Genomic DNA, 19,862 nt, shown 5'->3' with positions numbered 1-19,862 from the left:
GTTACCTCAGAAACATTTATGACATGAATTGAGTTCAGATGATGAATGTAGTTTTCTCAAACAAATGTATTTTCATTAGTTTTTATTGTTTTTTCCCCTTCATATTCCATGACAGGTTTTATAAGAGCAGAGATTATCATCTATGTTATGATGTGTAAGTCAGTATGCACTGTTTCTTTGCTCATTTATTAATTTTTTGTTGTTGTGATGTGAAAATAACACTTCATCAGGCCCATGTTTGGCTAATTTTATTATGCGTTTCGAATCTGATTAAAGCATCCTTCCCAAACTCAACTCAGAAGAGGAGGATGAAGACTTTAGGTTTTGTTTGAGCCTTCATTGATCTAATGATCCGATAGCAACATAGGCCCTGTCCCAAATGGCCCACTTCATGTGCACTTTCGGCCTTGACAAGACCATAGGGTGTCCCATACTTCATTTAAGCTAAAGGGGTGCTCATGGACACCCCCTTTGCAGCTGCTATGTGCCCTTGATGCGCACTTCAGCTGAGCCCACAAGTTCATGAGCTACGTGGAGGACTTCTAACCAGCAGTCAAAGCGGCATTACATTATGTCACGAAATTGCGGACTTGGAGGAAAACTGTGAGGGTTTAGGGTGCCATTTGGGACAGGGCTATAGTGTCGGCCCACATCTAGTACATGTGGATTCAATGCATATCAGATGCCAGATCTGGACTGACACTATCCCAGCCAGAACAGTCATGATGGGTTTGACCTGGGCTGTCTAACTGGGGCTCAGTCAGTTTTGTCCTCAGTTTCCACAGAGGCCCAACACGGGTTAGCCCAGATCAAAACAAAACTGTTATGTAACAAAACAAAACTGGCTGGGCCCCTAGTTAGACAGCAGAGGTCAACCCCATCTGGTCCCCACATGACTGTGCTGGCTGGGATGTTGCTGTCTGGGTACAATGTGATTAATGAACTTTGGAGAGCAGCCACTCAAAATGAATCCCTCTAAATACAAGGCACACTTCTTTCATTCAGACACTTGAGCCATGACATTAATGTGCTGATTAGCCAAGTTTTTACCTAGTTCACCAAGAGTTTTCTTTTTTTCTGTAATCTTTTGTAATTTGTTGATTAATGTATCATCTTTTATTTCAGATGTCTTGGCCTCTATAACTGTCACACAAAATTTGGCCGCCGTTGGTAATGTATTGTGCTGAAGTTTCTTCATGTCTGCAGACAATGTAGAAATTAATGTCAACCTGTATTCACATATAAATCTCAGTAAATCAGTGTGTTTCTGATGATAATATTTCTTGACATGTTTGAAGGATACTGTAAGTGAACGGCTGCTGTTCATGTATAGCTCAGGAATGGCAGTTCTGCTTCCCCATTATGGTGTAATATTTTGTTAATGGGAAATTAAAATGTATAGAAATAGATAGGAATGATTAAAACTTCATGCCTGGATAGACTTTATAACAATTTATAGCATTTTATTAACAATAACATGTTATAATTTCTTTAAATATTTTCATAACAGCTAATCTCTCTGACCCCTGCTACAACTACACTGTGCTGGACGACCCATGGAGATCCATCAGTAATACAAATGCTTCAGTAAGAAATTGTGACCGGTCTGTCTCCTGGAGCGGCTGGTATCGTCTCTTCATTAACAACATCAGTGCTCATATCCCAGACAAGTGTGTCCCATGGGGTCGCTGTGGCACTAATATTCCACTGTGGATAGCTGATGGACACCCAACAGTAACGGATGGAGTCGTCACTCGAGATGTCTGCGGTCACTGGAACAATTACTGCTGCTATTACGGGTCTTATTCCATTAAAGTCAAAGCCTGTCCAGACAATTATTATGTCTATGAGCTGGTTAGACCAACTGACTGTTCAGGATACTGTGCAGGTAATAATATTTACATACACATTCATGATATTTGTACCAATGTCCATTAATCAAGATTCATCCAATCTTTCAGACACTGGCACTGATAACACCATCTCTACAACTGTCACACCAGTGACCGTCACATCTGGTAATGTAACTGTGTCTCTATTGGCTTATTTTCTGGCCTGATGAATGTGATGATCTGTCACAGTGAATATGTGTGAGTGAGTGTGCTTGTGTCAGTAGATGATGAGGAGATGTTAGAAATGTTGTTAAAGTTAGAGTCTGCAGTTTTGTAGAGGTGTAAGATCCCACCCTCCCTTCAGAGAGCCTCTGGTTCTGGTCTTTTGTGCTTCATTAAATACTGAGCTGTTTTATTCAAGATGCATTAAAAGGATCAAGCAAACACAAGCATAAAGGATGTCCATTGCATTTAGGCAGATTGATATCTAAAAGTTTTGTGTTTTTTTTAAATATGTATACTAAAAACATCAAGTTTGAAATGAGCTCAATTAGAGGAAAAAGTGTAAAATGTATCTGTTTAAACGTGTTATATTGTGACTAAAATATTGGCTCATGTGATTTGAAAGTCTTTTAGTTTTCATTTTATTCTAATTTTTAAAAATTACAACTTTTCCAGAATTGGGGTTGTACATGGCGTGAGCGCAGCTAGCTTGCTGTTTTGGTTTAGGAGGAACCGTGAAATGTGTCTGCCACTCGTTTACTGTCTGTCTCTGCATAGCCACATGATCTCTGTGCAAACATTGTCTAGCCTAGGAACTGATTCCTTTGCAAACCACCATCCCTGGCTTTGCCCTTGCGAAAAGAAAATATATTTCTCTATATATGAATGATCAATATATTAATATAATGGTATAACCTTTTGGCAGATCGTTTATTCCGTGCAGACACGGTTGCCAAGTTTTTACAACAAAGCCCGCCAACTACTTTCCCTAAACAATAGCTTCTCAGGGAGGTTCTCTGGAAAAAAATGCATTTGGGGGGTAAAATGTGTGTTATTTTGGCAAGTTGCCTGCCAAAATTCGCATTCCTAGGTCTATATATTACATAATTGAGGTTGCGTCACTTCAACTCGCCCACATGGATAACAACCCTCGGGAAAACTGCAGATTTGGCAACACAGTGCAGTTAAAGGGTTACTTCAGCGATTAGCATATGGCTTTGTATCGGTAGAAACCCTGGAGTATATTCAAATGATTGTGCTTTCCTCCCTCATATCCCCCTGAGACAAGAGATTTATGCATTTTATTTCTGGAAAAATTCCTCCTATGATGCAAATTGATGATTTTTGCATCATAGGAGGAATGTTTGGCCAAAGGCTAAAGACTACAGCCAGCAGAGGGAGCCATTTCCTCATGTTTTGAACTCGCGCATGAGGGATGGAGATCACACTCAGAGCTCAGCTCGCAGCTACAGGCACTCATTTAAACGGAGCTGTGGTGAGCAATGTAAGTCTTTTAACTTCTCAAATTAAATTCTATGAAAGTTAAGCATGCAAAGGCATGAACTGAAACGCGCCAGACTGAACTCGCGTTGTGAATGTATGCCGCGAGTGTAGTCGCGATTACCTCAGCTCTCATCACTCATGCAGTTAGTGCTCAGTGCTGTGAGACTCGCGCGGTGAGTCACTCATTATATTGAACACACACGTTCAGTTTTTAATTGTAGTGTCTTCAACTCAGTCACTGTAATCAAGTGGGTGGCTGGGAATGGCCTCACAGGGCGAAGCATTCTGGGAATTGTAGTCTTTCATTCCCATGGGACAAAAATACATTTTCTGTCTTTTCTCAGTCTAGAATTCCAAATTCAAAAATAATTTCACATTTCTACTGCATTGATGACCCAGTTTAAATACAGATTCATCTTCCCAGCGCTGAAGTACCCCTTTAAGTTCTGTTGACATTTGACAACTAACGTAATGCGTCACTTCGTAACGTATTTTTTGGTTGAAACACACCCCATAATCACAGCCAAATGGAGCAGTATCAGACTCATATTCTGATTAGAATGGACTATGACCACGTCAGGCTAGATTTTTTTCTCTATTGATAAGGCAACTAGTAAATGCACTTTAAGTCTAGTAAAAGTCTTGTCATGCTGGCATGTGTTGAACGTTTTTTAAACCATGTGTGTTACAACTAGCCCTATTAGGTAAGGTTGTACCCCACTCACCCCATATAATTTTTTAAGCACATTTTTAAAAAATGTTTTTCACAACAGCTTATCCCGCTGTTGACCCCTGCTACAACTACACTGTGCTGGATGAACCATGGAGAGCCAACAGCAATCACACATCAAACTCCTCCATGTGTGACACGTCTGTCTCCTGGAGCGGCTGGTATCGTCTCTTCATAAACGGCCTGAACGCTCAGATCCCAGACACGTGTGTGGCAAGTTATAGTTGTAGCACTGATGTTGCCCTGTGGATACCTGATGGACACCCAACAGTAACGGATGGAGTCGTCACTCGAGATGTCTGCGGTCACTGGAACAATAACTGCTGCTATTACGGGTCTTATCCCCAGAGGTGTCAAGTAACGAAGTACAAATACTTCGTTACCTTACTTAAGTAGAAATTTTGGGTATCTATACTTTACTGGAGTAATTATTTTTCTGCCTACTTTTTACTTCTACTCCTTACATTTTCACACAATTATCTGTACTTTCTACTCCTTACTTTTTAAAAATAGCCTCGTTACTCCTCTTTCATTTCATCTTGTTTAAAAAAAACTATGCAGATAAATCGCGTCATCCTGATAGTGTGAATTTGATTGTGGTTGAATGAGAAGTGTAAACATATACCATTCCAACACCCTATTGGTTACTACGCGATCCATCGAGCCTGCACATGACTCAAAGCACAAATCACACACGGTGTTGACAGATTGGGCGGGTTCCAGCGGACGAGCACGCACTTTCAGTCAATCAGCGATCAGCAGACAGACGCGCTCATTCATGACAGCCAGGTTTTTAGCGCGATAACTCGTTGTAGATGTATATTCAAGTGATCGCTATGCTAAAGTGGCATACATACAGCATATATATACACAAGCCGTTTCTACAGTAAGGAGCGGTAGAGTGAACAAACTCTCAAACGTGGATTACACCTGTGACTCGAAGACTCTTTATAAGTATAATCATGATTCCTGTCCATCATAATATACACACTCAGGACATCTGCAACTAGCAACCCCAACAGCTGCTGAAAGAGGTTTGAATCAATGATGAATCAGTTTTGACTGGACTAAGTGCATGTCCTATGAACTTCACAAGGGTAGGCCTACTGTAGTTTTGTCAGAGCAAAGCTAAGCGCATTGTTGTTATTTTTTTGTCGGCGGATTATTGTACAGTATCAGTGAATTACACATTTTGGGTGTGGTGTGTTTTAACGTGTGAAATGCCTGTTAATTATGTGCTTTTTCCGATCTCTTATATTGGGCACTGTTTGCACTTAAAGTGGCTTCTTCAATAAAATATCATCACATTATTTTGGCAGTTTTGGTGACTTTTGAGCCCTGCACAGGCCCTGCACAATCCTTCTTATGACACACTCCTGCAGTCATTAAAATAGTTCAGCTTTATTTGTAATGTCCAAGTAGTTATATTTCGTTTAGTTTCTTTATTAAAGTTAATTTAGATTTTTTTTTGGATAATTTGTTTGTTTGTTAATTTTTTTTAAAGTGACAACCAAGCAGTCAGCGGCTGACAGTGGGTATGAGGTTAGGGGTGTAAAAAAAGTCAGGGCCCGTAGGACTCTAAAGCGTCGACTCAATCTGGCAACACTGATCACACATGTAGCCTACATTTACATTCCGATAAAGGTTATTCATTACTTATAGGCAACTAGTCATCATATCTTCCGCTTCAGGAAACATGTTAATGCTCAGCGGTACACATATGGTATATGTCCATTGTACTAAAATGCATTAATTTTCAATGGGTATATATGCGGCTGAAACAGGTAGCCAGTGCATCCCAAATTTTTTCAACATTAACATTTTAATATAACATTATAGTCATTATGGCCTTTAGAAAAAAGTTTTTTGAGGAGGTGGGGTAGTGCACTATAGGCCCCTGTGGTGTGGCCTAAGCTTTTGTCTTTAATAGCATTTTTTTCCTTACATTACTTTTACTTTTATACTTTAAGTAGTTTTGAAAACCAGTACTTTTACACTTTTACTTAAGTAAAAAGCTTGAGTTGATACTTCAACTTCTACAGAAGTATTTTTAAACCCTAGTATCTATACTTCCACTTGAGTAATGTATGCGAGTACTTTTGACACCTCTGCTTATCCCATTAAAGTCAAAGCCTGTCCAGGCAATTATTATGTCTATGAGCTGGTGAGCCCAACTCTTTGTGATTCAGCATACTGTGCAGGTAATAATATTTACATGGTCTTATAGTATTATGTGCTTCTTTGTTCATTGGTATTCATCAGTCATTATTTTTGGCCGTTGAGTTGAACAGGTGTGTGACTGTGTTTGTGTCTCTAGGTAGAAAAAAGTCAATAGACATTCTCATGAACATCAGTGCAAAAGTCATAGTTGACAGTTTTAGTTCCACATTCCTCAAACATTTTTTGTCTTCTCCACACTCATGGTCACTTTTTCATTATTGTACTTTTTTTGTGTTGGATCAGTATTTCACAAATTGCATCCTTCTTTCATTTCGCCTCATACTGATCTGTTAATAATGTGTTTAACATGAATTCTTGCTGAAATAGCTGCTTTATAAGAATAGTTATTTTTCTGTGGTTATTTGTTTTAAATGTTGCATTTTACTGTATTATTGTCTTCATGCTTATTTCTGTCATTGCAGGTAAAACACCGCTGGGAGGATGCATCGTAAGTTGAATTTCTGAAACTGTAATTTTAGAGTTGGACTCACAGCTCCTGTCATTAATAGAGCAAACAAAAGCAGTGCAACAAGATGTGTATTGATTGTAGATATGTGTGTAATGTGAAATATGAATGTGCTTCCCTATACGAGTTTGTGGACTTTAAAATGTTGGAATTTATTTATTATTTATTAGCAAAACCACTTTATTTTTTTGTGAAACGGCTTCACAAATCTTTTCAACCACACGTTGTCGTTATTTCTGTTACAAACATAAACATTTATACCATTTCTTCTGTGACCAAAATGTATTGGTTTAGATACAAATACCGTCTTCTCAATTTTGATTTCAGACTCAGATTTCTATAGAATGCCTTCAAAATCTTCTTGAGCTGATCGAGAACATGGCAGATCAAGAGCTTTCTTTGGATGTAAGTCCACCGGAGAAAAAAAAATCTTAAAATATTCCATGTTTAAAATTTACATGTACAGTAACTGTATTTTTTTGATTAATAAATTAGACTGTGACCAGATTTTTGAATATGGTCCTCAATGCTTCATCATCCGTCAGCCCAGCTGAACTTGCCTACTATGGAAACCGTCTGTTAAAAGCCATTGAGAAACTCATTTCCACATTGGTGAAGCCGACAAATACGAGTGCCAATGTCAGTTTTGATCTTGCCGCTATAGGTGAGTGGAGAAACTGTTATTATTGATGATGAAATTGAGATTATATATGATATCAGGGAGTTTATATAGTCTAGAGAGCAGCGGTGGATCACAGGTGACAGACGGCAACAATAATTAATGCAGCTACAGTAAATATATTGTGCATTGTATCAGCTTTTATCAACTTTTATTGTTGATGTCAAAGGTCAGTGTTTTTGTGTAAATTCATCTGCCATTTGGTTAAAGCCAAGCCTGCAGTCTCCCTCTCAGATATTGAAGCTTTCGCGCCTCGATCGACGTCTTCTCTGAGTGAAGTTGTCACTGAGGCACTAACAGACTTTTTTTCAGAATTTTTGGGAGCAGATTGGTGCTTTAGCTTTCATTTCTACATTTCCATAACTTTTATTTCACACCAACATAATTAATTGTTCTGAATCTGTGAGAGTGTGGGCGGGCTTTTGATATCGCTGCTGTACTTCCTGCTCTACTTCCTGCGCTCTACTGCGCAACTCCGGTCCCGAAATCGCTACTGCGCAGACAATTCAAGAGACATTTAGAAACCAAACATTCAAACTAGGAAAATAAAATTGAATTTTATGGTTATAATCAGATTAATTGTAAAATCTGGGTTATCCAGAATGATGGTTATGTCCTAACTAAGGCCTTGATTGAAGCCCTGTCTGTAAAACAATGTTTTGCAAATTCAAGCCGTGGTTTCAAAGTAAACTGAATAGTTGAAAACATATCAAATTGTCTGTTATTTATTTATTTGTCTTTTAGTTGTATTTTTTGCACATTTGTTCAGATTGAATAAACTTTGATTTAGAAAATGAGCAACTATGATTTTTTTTCATTTAGAGGTTGAAGTATTCATGGTTGGACCAAATGTCACCTTAGATAAAATCCCTCGACTTGACACGACAAATTCTTCTGTGGACATTGATCTCATTGAGATCGCCAAGAACAACAGTGGAGGTGTGTGAAATGAGTTAATGTTTGATTTAATAAGAAAAGAAGTCAAAGAAAGAGATATCATACCACTAAACTACACTTATTTTGCTTTCATTGTTGTTTTTACATAGTTTCACGTTTCTGTTTCTGTCACAGGATCAGCTGCTGTGGCTTTCATGAGTTATAACACAATGGAGAATCTACTGAAGGCTGACTTCTTCAACACATCAAATGACACGATTAAAACCATGATGTCCACTGTGATCTCAGCTACTCTTCCCAAAACCACCAACACTAAACTCACCAAACCAGTCAACTTCACCCTCAGACACATCAGAGTGAGAGACGGAAATTAGTTTTTGTCCAGCCTGAGAACTGATGAACATCTGAAAACATCTAATATTCAGTGTTGTAATATTTTCTGCATGTTCTTTCTTCTTTTTGCAGGAGTTCGACCCCAGCGGTTCTCTGTCCTGTGTGTACTGGAATATCAGCGAGTGGATTGTAGATGGTTGTTCTGTTTTAGAGACCAACAGCAGCTTCACTGTGTGTTCCTGTGTTCATCTGTCGACATTCGCTCTCATCATGCAAACCAGCCACCCACCAGAGGTATGAGAATCTGTCAGGCAGGGGAGGGAGATTTATAAAGCAAATAAACATAAAGAATTGACTTTTGAGTTTGCTTTAGTATGCTTTTATAGCCTGCAGTTAGCTCTGTAAACACATTTCAAATTAAGTTCAAGACAATTACAAATAACTCTGTTTGAGGATCTCCGTGCAGCTTAATTGGGCAATCCAGAATCATAACCCACGCAACAAGCAACTGGTCAAAACACAGTGCAGATATTCCAGACATTTAACACAAGGGCAGAAAACTCATGCAAATTGGAAAATCCAAGACAACAGTCAGAAGAATAAAACTAAGACCAGGATACAAGGGCTCAGAATTGCAGTGTAACATTGAACATACAAGACTTTCGCAAAGAATGACAGAAAACACAGGGCTTATATAGACCAGGTTAACAAGGATAATGAGACACAGCTGAATCCAATCATACATAATGAGCCCATTTAGTGGGTTATGGGAAATTAAGTTTGTGATTAGATAGTATAGTGAGGAGTCCCCTCTGGTGGTTATCATGGCCATTCCAGATGGTGGATGTAACATAGCCCCTTCTTAAGGAGCGTATATTCCAGAAGCTCCTCAAAGAGGCACAGAAATCTAGGAGGGATGGAGATCCAGGTCCATGGAGTGGAAACAGGACTGGACTGAGGTCTGAGGACTGAGTCGTATCGGGTGCCAAGATAGAATTGGCAGGGCAGGAATTGAAGTGGCTTTGGTGTGGTGTCCATGTCGTGAAGTGGCTCTGGTGTGGCCACCATGTCGTGAAATGGCTCTGGTGTGGCGTCCATGTTGTGAAGTGTCTCTGGTGTGGCGGCCATGTTGTGAAGAAGCTCTGGTGTGGCGGCCATGTTGTGAAGTGGCTCTGGTGTGGTGTCCATGTTGTGAAGAAGCTCTGGTGTGGCGGCCATGTTGTGAAGTGGCTCTGGAGTGGCGTCCATGTTGTGAAGAGGCTCTGGTGTGGTGGCCATATCGTAAAGTGGCTCTGGTGTGGCGTCCATGTCGTGAAGACACTCTGGTGTGGCATTCATGTCGTGAAGAGACTTTGGTGTGGCAGCCGTATCATGAAGAAGCTCTGGAGTGGCGGCCATTTATTGAAGAGACTCTGGTGTGACGGCCATGTCCTGAAGAGGCTCTGGTGTGGCAGCCATTTCGTGAAGAGGCTCTGGCATGGCGTCCATGTCGTGAAGAGGCTCTGGACTTGACACCAGACTGGGAAGAGCTGAAAGCACTGGACTAGTAACCACTACACTGGAATCCATGGTGTGTGAGTCTCCTTGGCCTCTGGAGCACAATACTACCCCCCACCCCAGAAAATGTTTAGGGGAAGGGTCCTCCTGGACCCTTACAGTGAATGGGGAACCACTTAAAAAACACTTTAAAATTGCATAATCCAGAAATTGTTCTAAAGTTGGGTCATTTTTCCCTCTTGGCATGAGTGATTTTACTGGTTTGTTTAATCCATAACCATAGAAGTCTTTCAAAACGACATTCTTCCAGTTAAAACAATTTGCTAAAGCACAGAATTGAGCAGTGTATTCCTCGAAAATATAAAATTTTCACATCAAAACCGAATATCAACAGTGATTGTACCTCAAGAGCAGGGACAGTTTTTGTGCGTTTTGTTTCTTGATTTCACCGGAACGAATAGAAAGTCTTTGCAAAGGCGTTAAGCGTTAGATTAAAGCACTCGTCATTGTGAGGACTGCACGAGCCACGAGAGAAATCTGCACCACTGATAACAGCGGCAACGAGCGCCTGATGCCTCTTATTTAACAAACGAATGAAATGATGCTCTTCCAATTAACCAGAGATGTTATGTTTGTATTAATAAGGTTCATTCATGAAGCAAGATGTTTCAAAAAGTGGTGGGGACATGTCCCATCCGTCCCACCCGCAAATTATGCCTATGGCAAGGTGTAATTTTTTATGACCTCTTGGACTCATCGACAAGTCGATTGTTTGTTCAGATTGCATATCTAAACGAAGTCACAGAGAGTTGAGCCACTCAAATAGTTAGGAAATAGTTTAGTTAGGAACTAAATAGAAAATGTCCCAAAAGCTTTAAGTTTACTATGTACAATCTTTTGAATGTTTGATGGTTACATCGAAATCAAGGTACACATTTTCTGTCTGAAATTCACTAATAACATTTGCAAAAGCTAAAAACACTGAGGTGATTAAAATGGCTGTTTTCTAGAATTTGTTTCACATGCTCTTGTTTTGATGTTTTCTCAGAGCGACTCACTGATGTACCTGTTGAATTTGGTGTGTGTGATCGTGGGGCTGGTGTTCTTCAGTTTGGCCCTGTTGACCTTTGCCCTTTGTCAGTGGAGTCCTGGAGTGAATAATGTGGCTCGAATCAACCTCTGTGTGAGTCTGCTGTTGGCTCACCTTCTGTTCCTGCTCACACAACAGTTCCTGAGCCTCATACGCCGTCAGCAGGTGAGAATGATGAAGGAGCCCTACAGCTCAGCACAGCCTCACTGAGAATCATCATAACCGTCTCTTATGCTCTCCAGGTGTTGTGTGCCGTGATATCAGGTGTGCTGCACTTCCTCTTTCTCTCCGGCTTTGTGTGGATGTTCATTGAAGCTTTGCTGCTCTATATCTGTGTGAAGAACCTATCACAGATCAGCTCCAAAAAGAGGGAGGTGCTTAGCAGTGGATTCCTGTGTGTGATTGGATATACGGTTGCTCTGGTTGTGGTGGGCGTGTCTGCTGTGGCGTTTCCTGAAGGATACGGCAGTGAAGCGTGAGTTTAGTTTGAGCGACCCAGTGATCAACACCTTCATCCATGTTTGTTCATTGATATTTTGTGTCTGTATCTTTCCTCTGAACAGCTGCTGGATAAAAACGGATAAAGATTTTATCTGGAGTTTTCTGGGTCCTGTTTGTGTCATACTAGCAGTAAGCACATTTCTTATCATGACTTTGTATTAAAAGTAAAACGTGATTAATGATTAATTACGTTTCTCTTTTGTGCAGTTAAACATAATTCTCTTCATCTGCATCATCATCAGTCTGATCTCGACTTTGAAAAATCTGAATGCTGAAGTTTCACAGCTGAAAAGAACCAAGTACACACACACACACACACACACATATATATACACACACACAGGTCCTTCTCAAAAAATAGCATATTGTGATAAAGTTAATTCTTTTCCATAATGTTATGATACAAATTAAACTTTCATATATTTTAGATTCATTGCACACCAACTGAAATATTTCTGGTCTTTTATTGTTTTAATACTGATGATTTTGGCATACAGCTCATGAAAACCCAAAATTCCTGTCTCAAAAAATTAGCATATTTCATCCGACTAATAAAAGAAAAGTGTTTTTAATACAAAAAAGTCAACCTTCAAATAATTATGTTCAGTTATGCACTCAATACTTGGTGGGGAATCCTTTTGCAGAAATGACTGCTTCAGTGCGGCGTGGCATGGAGGCGATCAGCCTGTGGCACTGCTGAGGTGTTATGGAGGCCCAGGATGCTTCGATAGCGGCCTTAAGCTCATCCAGAGTGTTGGGTCTTGCGTCTCTCAACTTTCTCTTCACAATATCCCACAGATTCTCTATGGGGTTCAGGTCAGGAGAGTTGGCAGGCCAATTGAGCACAGTAATACCATGGTCAGTAAACCATTTACCAGTGGTTTTGGCACTGTGAGCAGGTGCCAGGTCGTGCTGAAAAACGAAATCTTCATCTCCATAAAGCTTTTCAGCAGATGGAAGCATGAAGTGCTCCAAAGTCTCCTCATAGCTAGCTGCATTGACCCTGCCCTTGATAAAACCCAGTGGACCAACATCAGCAGCTGACATGGCACCCCAGACCATCACTGACTGTGGGTACTTGACACTGGACTTCAGGCATTTGGCATTTCTTTCTCCCCAGTCTTCCTCCAGACTCTGGCACCTTGATTTCCGAATGACAAATTTGCTTTCATCTAAAAAAAAAGTGCTTTGGACCACTGAGCAACAGTCCAGTGCTGCTTCTCTGTAGCCCAAAAGTGGCTTGACCTGGGGAATGCGGCACCTGTAGCCCATTTCCTGCACACGCCTGTGCACGGTGGCTCTGTATGTTTCTACTCCAGACTCAGTCCACGACTTCCGCAGGTCCCCCAAGGTCTGGAATCGGTCCTTCTCCACAATCTTCCTCAGGGTCCGGTCACCTCTTCTTGTTGTGCAGCGTTTTTTGCCACACTTTTTCCTTCCCACAGACTTCCCACTGAGATGCCTTGATACAGCACTCTGGGAACAGCCTATTCGTTCAGAAATGTCTTTCTGTGTCTTACCCTCTCGCTTGAGGGTGTCAATGATGGCCTTCTGGACAGCAGTCAGGTCGGCAGTCTTACCCATGATTGCGGTTTTGAGTAATGAACCAGGCTGGGAGTTTTTAAAAGCCTCAGGAATCTTTTGCAGGTGTTTAGAGTTAATTAGTTGATTCAAATGATTAGGTTAATAGCTCGTTTAGAGAACCTTTTCATGATATGTTAATTTTTTTTTTTCATTACATTATGGAAAATAATGAACTTTATCACAATATACAAATTTTTTGAGAAGGACCTGTATATATATATATATATATATATATATATATATATATATATATATATATATATATATATATATATATATATATATAATCAATAAATACATAAAATTCGTCTTTCTCTGTAGGATTATGACATTTAAAACACTGGCTCAGTTTGTGGTTCTTGGTTGCTCCTGGATTCTGGGTTTCTTCAGTAATGACAGTCAGATTCTGGAGATCCTATTCCTGATCGTGAACTCCCAGCAGGGAACCTTCATCTTCCTGATCTATTGTGTCCTCAATGATGAGGTCAGGCATCACTCATCTGCTTTATATTAAGTGCATTTTTTTTTCTTCCTGAAATTAACCTGAAATTTTCTTTATGCAAGACAACTTGATTTTGAAATATAACCTGTATTTGTCCTGATTTTTTAAACAGAGTTTAAAATAATCTCTCACCTCATTCTTGTCCAGGTCAGGCAGCAGTACAGGAAGTTATTCAGACGTCTTTGCTGTGGACTCAAATCAAACACCATCAACTCTGTCCTCAAGAAACGCTGAGGATTACAGCATCCATGTTTAGGAAAAGTTATATGACAGTCTCAGCTATAAATGTAACTACTCAACATGCTAAACATTTACAGTGGTCAGTACTCTTATGTGAATCAATTCATTTTTTTAAGTGCAACATTTCTCTGGTGGAGGAACTGCCTTTATTTTTTAGAGCCTTTCAACACGCTTAAAAAAATGAATACGATGAAGTAATTTTTTTTTAGTTTAAAGTGTTTTATTAAAGCAGTGTGATATAACATTTCATACTTGTTAACAGTCCATTTAAAACCTTGTAAGCCCATATCTCATAATCTCACAATCCAAAAAGAAACCCCAATGTCCCACAAAATTTGTGAATCAACAAATTAAATTTTACAATTCACAACATCACTTAGCTGAAGAAAAAAAAGAAAAATGGCCCATATTATATTGATATTATTAAGACATTAACCAGAATATCACCAGTTTTAATCATTTATTTTAAATAAATCTAGTATTTGTTACAATACTATTACTGGTTGTCATCTAGTGCATCAAGTGTTGTTTCGTATTTTGAAGTGGGACGATCCAAGCATGGATCACTTTGAGCCACCAATATTGGAAATGACTTATGGTGGCATCAACAAATGGTCACATTAGACCTTTTTAAAAGAAAACACACAGGCTGCTTTCACAGAAAGACTTTCCTGAGGTGTCCAAAGGATCAGACTGCTGATAAGAAACTATATTATTGTATCTCTATCTGCCCCACACGTCACAACATGCTCTGCTGTCCATCTTTGGAATAAGTAAACTAAGATTCGTGTAGTTCACAAGAAAACGATGGCCAAGAGGCTGCAGCTGGAGACCTTCTGCTGGACTTGACCCAAAGGAAGCATAGGTTCAATATATACCTGACATAGACACATAAACCAGTCGAGTCCAGCAATGTTTTGGTTCAGATAGTCTCTCATTGGCAGTACATTACCAAATCGACAATTTCTGCAGTTCAGGGACATCTTATTGGGGTGAGCTCATACATTCATAACAAAACATTTGCGATAGTGTCCTTGGCACTCTGGCTCAATCTTTCGGGAAACTTGACCTCGTATTCAACAATCAAGTCCCCACGGCGATCTGGGGATTTCGGAAGAGGAAGACCCTCCCCAGTGACACGCCGTTTCATCCCGGGACGAACAATGTCTTGAGTTGTTAAGGTGACCGTGCGACCATCCAATGTTGGAACGTTAACCGTACAACCACAAAGTGCCTAAAAGTAGAGAAGAGCGGGATTAGAAAAATACAGAGAGGGAAGAAAAAGGGTTTGTAAGCAAACTCTTAAAACAAGAAGCCATCTTACCTCTTTGAGTGTAATTTTTGCAGGATAAATGATTTCCGATCCATCTCGTCTGTACACCGGATGCGGCTTATCCTTCACCACAAACACCACATCTGCTGGGATATTTGTTGGCGTCTCATCACCTTCCTTGGGGAAAGTAATCTTGGTTCCTTCTTTCCAGCCTTTCTTCACTTCCACTGTAAGGATCTTTTCCTCAGAGCGTGTCGTTCTTCCATCGGGATTCAGGCGTTTGCGGGAGATCTTCATCTTCTTGGTGCAGCCAGTGAACACTTCTTCTAGACTGACCCTCAGGTCGTGGGTCACTGGAGGGTCCTGTTTTTTCTCCAGTCTCCCGCCTTGACCTCGCGTGTTAAAGGAGCGTGAGAAACCGCCCATGCCACCCATTCCAAAACTAGCAAATGGGTCATCAGTGTCCATATTCTCGTCCATGCCACCATTATGGCCAAACATGTGTTCGAAAGGGCTTCGCCCTCCGAAAAACTCTGCAAACATTGCATGAGGATCCCCTTGGAAACTGTAGGTGAAATTACCACCAGTTCCTCCTCCACCGCCAGGGATGCCTCCCTTCAGTCCTGCACATGGTAAACAAAGAGGTCACATATTACAAAATTGTATGGTGTTGTATAAAACGTAAGTAATAGACAGCTCATAAATGCTGCACCAATGAATAAAATTTACTTTTACTGCCCAGAAATATTTATTATTTTATATGGAACTGTTAATTTCCATACCCAACTACTACACATACAACCAAAAACACCCCCTCACTAAAAAACTGAAATAAAGTTTTTGTGTATAAACTTGTTTTCCACAAGACTAGTAATACGCGCTAACAAAATAGTCAAATTTGATTTCATGACGACTTAAATATTTTACATTTGTATTCCTTAAACAAGTCTAGAGTGTCTAGAAGGGTTCATCCATAGACTGTAAAAAAGATTAAAAAATATGGACGTAGTTTCAGTGACGTCACTCATAGGATTCTGAAGAGCAGTTTTGAAGTGTAAAGTAGTGTCGAGCTAGCCTGGATGCCACCTGAACTTAGCCCCGCCCACAACATTTGAGCTCAGGCGGTTCGGACTGGACTCGATCCATAGAGGAGTGATTATACCTGAACAGAAACTGTTCGGACCAATGAAATCATCAGGGCGGGTTTTAGACGATGACGGACAGATGATCAACAGTAACGTAATCATCACGTCATCAAAGGGGCTTGGGTTATATTTGTTCAAATCCTAAATGGAGAGCTTGTTTGTATCTGCATCACCTACACTATTTCTCTCCGAAATGATGATCATGTTGGGTAAGTAGCCTACTCTAGTGTATCATTCAATTCTTTTTTTTTTTTTTACAAGCGCGCGTGCAGACAGGGTTGCCAAGTTTTTACAACAAAACGCGGCAACTACTAGCCCTAAACAATAGCTTCTCGGGGTGGGGTTCTCCGGAAAGAATGGCGTTTGGGGGGTAAAATATGTGTTATTTTGGCATAGTTGCCTTCTAAAATTTGCATTCAAGCTGACATGGAAAACAATCCGTGGGAAAAAACGCGGACAGTGCAGTTGAGCTCTGTTGACATTTGACAACTAACGTAATGCGTCGCTTCGTTGGTCTGATTGGTTGTAGGTCGATCTAATTAATTCATTTCCTGGTTCGGTTGAAACACGGCTCATAATCACAGCCCAATGGAGCAGTTTCAGACTCATATTCTGACTAAGAATTGGGTATGACCACGTCAGGCTAGGGTCTAGCTGGGCGTCTTAGCAGCGCGTAATACAAAATGGGCAAAGGTCATGTGATGATTAACAGACAGCAGACAAACAGCTATACACCTGTCACTCAAAGTTGCCACACCCTTAATTATGCAAGCTTTATGGCTTTATAATGTAAACGAATAAGTTATATATATATAAAAATAAAAAATCAACTCCCTCAGAGTTGTCATGAAGGGCAAAGTTAATACCAGGCTTTAAACTTGTTTTTTTTTTCTGCTGTAAAGTTGGGCATTTTAACATGAGGCTCAATGAGATTCTGCACCCTTCTGGAGCCTGTCTCTAATGGCCAGTCGACGGAATGCAGTTTAAGTCACTTCCGTATTGGCTTCAAGAGAGGTTCAACCCTGGCCCTAGGACAGACTGGTCTGGCAAGAGAAGATCGCTGAAGCTGAAGCTGAGCATGCACAGACAGAACTGCTGACAGCACTCCGCCTCTTTTTACCACGTGACCATCAGAATCTTCCAGCAAGTGTTCCAGAACGCACACACCTCAGAGAGCCAATCGGAATGCAGCATCACAAATCGGATCTAATTAACGTTTAATTGTGCAAAGCTGAACTTTATTAACATTTTAGTAGCTCCACCAGATTGATTTCTCTCGGCCTGAAGCACTTTATGTAGCCTACATACAGCACAATCTCGTGAAAGCTGCATGTCACAACAACTAATCCATTAATCTCATTTAATCACTAGCCATAAAATCTAAACACATTTGAACGCTATGATAGTGTGTGTCTTCTTTCCTTCTCTAAGTAAAGCAACAGTTCCATCATTTCACTCACCTTCTTCGCCAAATCTGTCATAAATGTCTTTCTTTTTCGGGTCGCTCAGCACGTCGTATGCCTCCGCGATCTCCTTGAACTTCTCCTCGGCGCCGGGCGACTTGTTCTTGTCCGGATGGTATTTGAGCGCTTGTTTGCGATACGCTTTCTTGATCTCCTCATCAGATGCGCCTTTTTTAATCCCCAAAACACTATAATATTCTTTCCCCATCTTCACCATTGAGAGTTTGTTTTGGTTTAAAGTAGATATTCTCCGAGAAAAATCAAACAGCCGTGTCAGACCAGTCCTGCTTACGTTGCGTTTTTCGGCTGAGTTCGGTCGAGTTCAACTTTCACAGTATCTTTGCAAATAGGTCAGAATAAATTCCAGAATAAATTTCTTGGAGAGCTGCTATCCCATCCACCTGCGGGTTTTATGCCCTGCCTCGTTGCAGGACGGCCCTATTTGAAACCGCGAGGAAAGTTCGAGAAATGCCTCAAAGTCTCTGGCTGTTTCCACACAATACACACCCGAACCACGTGAATGTGCTGCTCCACCCACACACCCGCAGAACCGAAACTACAATATAAATAAACAAGAGTAAATCCCCCGATGTCTTTCACAACAAAGGGCAAAAAGCTATTTGTTGAGTAGACTACTTAGTTAATTATTTAGTGCATTAAAATTTCAAAATATATTAATATAGCCTAATATAACGTCTGACAGATTTTCATATATATTCAAATTAGGACGATGCAATAAATTTTTATATATATATATATATATATATATATATATATATATATATATATATATATATATATATATATATATATATATATATGTGTGTGTGTGTGTGTGTGTGTGTGTGTGTGTGTGTGTGTGTGTGTGTGTGTGTGTTATTTTTTAAGGATATATGGAAATATATTTTAATTTATTTTATTTACTGTTTCCGTGTTAGTCTTTATTTTCCTTGGGTTTACACAATATAAGATTTAAATTATTTAAGAAATTATAAGTTAAATACATACATTTATTAGAAATGTCTCTATTTTTCCTTTTTAATTTCCTATACAAACAAATACATTATAAATTAGGCCTTCTTGTAAAGTACACTCAAACATATTTTCAATTAGCTACTTTATGTGGCACAATTTTTTTTTTTTTTTTGTCAAACAAAAACAATAACAAGGCTATACATTCTTTATTTTATAAAGAAGGTAGTTAGCAAACAATTGGCCAATGGTTTATTGTAAATATGAACTGGATGTAAACTGCTAATTTTGTTCATTGCAACCCGAAACATTTATATACTTTATTTGATTCCACATTACAAAGTCATTTCATTAGGGATCAAATTTTTTGAATTATCTGACATTTTTCACATTTATATACTTTACACACACACACACACACACACACACACACACACGCACAAGAGTTTGTCAAGGGCCAGATTGTGACGGCCAGACGACTGGGTCAGAGCATCTCCTAAACTGCAGCTCTTGTGGGCTGTTCCCGGTCAGCAGTGGTCAGTATCTATCAAAAGTGCTCCAAGAGGAACAGAGGAGAACCGGCCACAGGGTCATGGGCGGCCAAGGCTCATTGATGCACGTGAGGAGCGAAGGCTGGCCCGTGTAGTCCGATCAAACAGACGAGCTACTGGAGCTCAAACTGCTCCAGAAGTTAATGCTGGTTCTGATAGAAAGCTGTCAGAATACACAGAGCATCTCAGTTTGTCGCGTATGGGGCGGCATAACCACTGACCAGTCAGGGTGCCCATGCTGTGGCCTCTTTCAGCAGGAGAATGCTCCCTACCAAATATATATACCCTACCAATTATACATATATAATTGCCATTGTCAATATACAAAGAGGTTATTGTGTGAGGTTTCCAAACGTATAAATGACTAGTTGTTGTGCAACT

At 40.0% G+C, this 19,862-nt stretch overlaps 2 protein-coding genes across 2 annotated transcripts; one reads left to right on the top strand and one right to left on the bottom strand.

Moving 5' to 3' along the window:
* Nucleotides 1–8,269: 8,269 nt before the first annotated feature.
* Nucleotides 8,270–14,201, top strand: LOC137073746 (adhesion G protein-coupled receptor E3-like). Its single transcript, XM_067442454.1, has 9 exons — nt 8,270–8,372; nt 8,505–8,686; nt 8,796–8,957; nt 11,209–11,415; nt 11,493–11,725; nt 11,814–11,880; nt 11,959–12,050; nt 13,657–13,819; nt 13,985–14,201. Exons 1-9 carry the CDS (start codon nt 8,270–8,272, stop codon nt 14,069–14,071), a joined length of 1,296 nt encoding a protein of 431 aa, XP_067298555.1. The 3' UTR covers nt 14,072–14,201.
* Nucleotides 14,202–14,367: 166 nt separating this feature from the next.
* dnajb1b (DnaJ heat shock protein family (Hsp40) member B1b) lies at nt 14,368–18,488 on the bottom strand. The gene is made up of 3 exons (XM_067440706.1): nt 17,956–18,488; nt 15,402–15,973; nt 14,368–15,311 (listed from the first exon to the last, which is right to left on the bottom strand). The coding sequence occupies exons 1-3, from the start codon at nt 18,173–18,175 to the stop codon at nt 15,084–15,086; spliced, it is 1,020 nt and encodes a 339-aa protein (XP_067296807.1). The 5' UTR covers nt 18,176–18,488; the 3' UTR covers nt 14,368–15,083.
* Nucleotides 18,489–19,862: the final 1,374 nt, after the last annotated feature.

The sequence above is a fragment of the Pseudorasbora parva genome, chromosome 4, assembly GCF_024679245.1.
Source record: "Pseudorasbora parva isolate DD20220531a chromosome 4, ASM2467924v1, whole genome shotgun sequence".
Classification (NCBI taxonomy): domain Eukaryota; kingdom Metazoa; phylum Chordata; class Actinopteri; order Cypriniformes; family Gobionidae; genus Pseudorasbora; species Pseudorasbora parva.
Note: the sequence above shows the minus strand (reverse complement) of the source record. Positions and strands in the feature narration are given on the sequence as shown.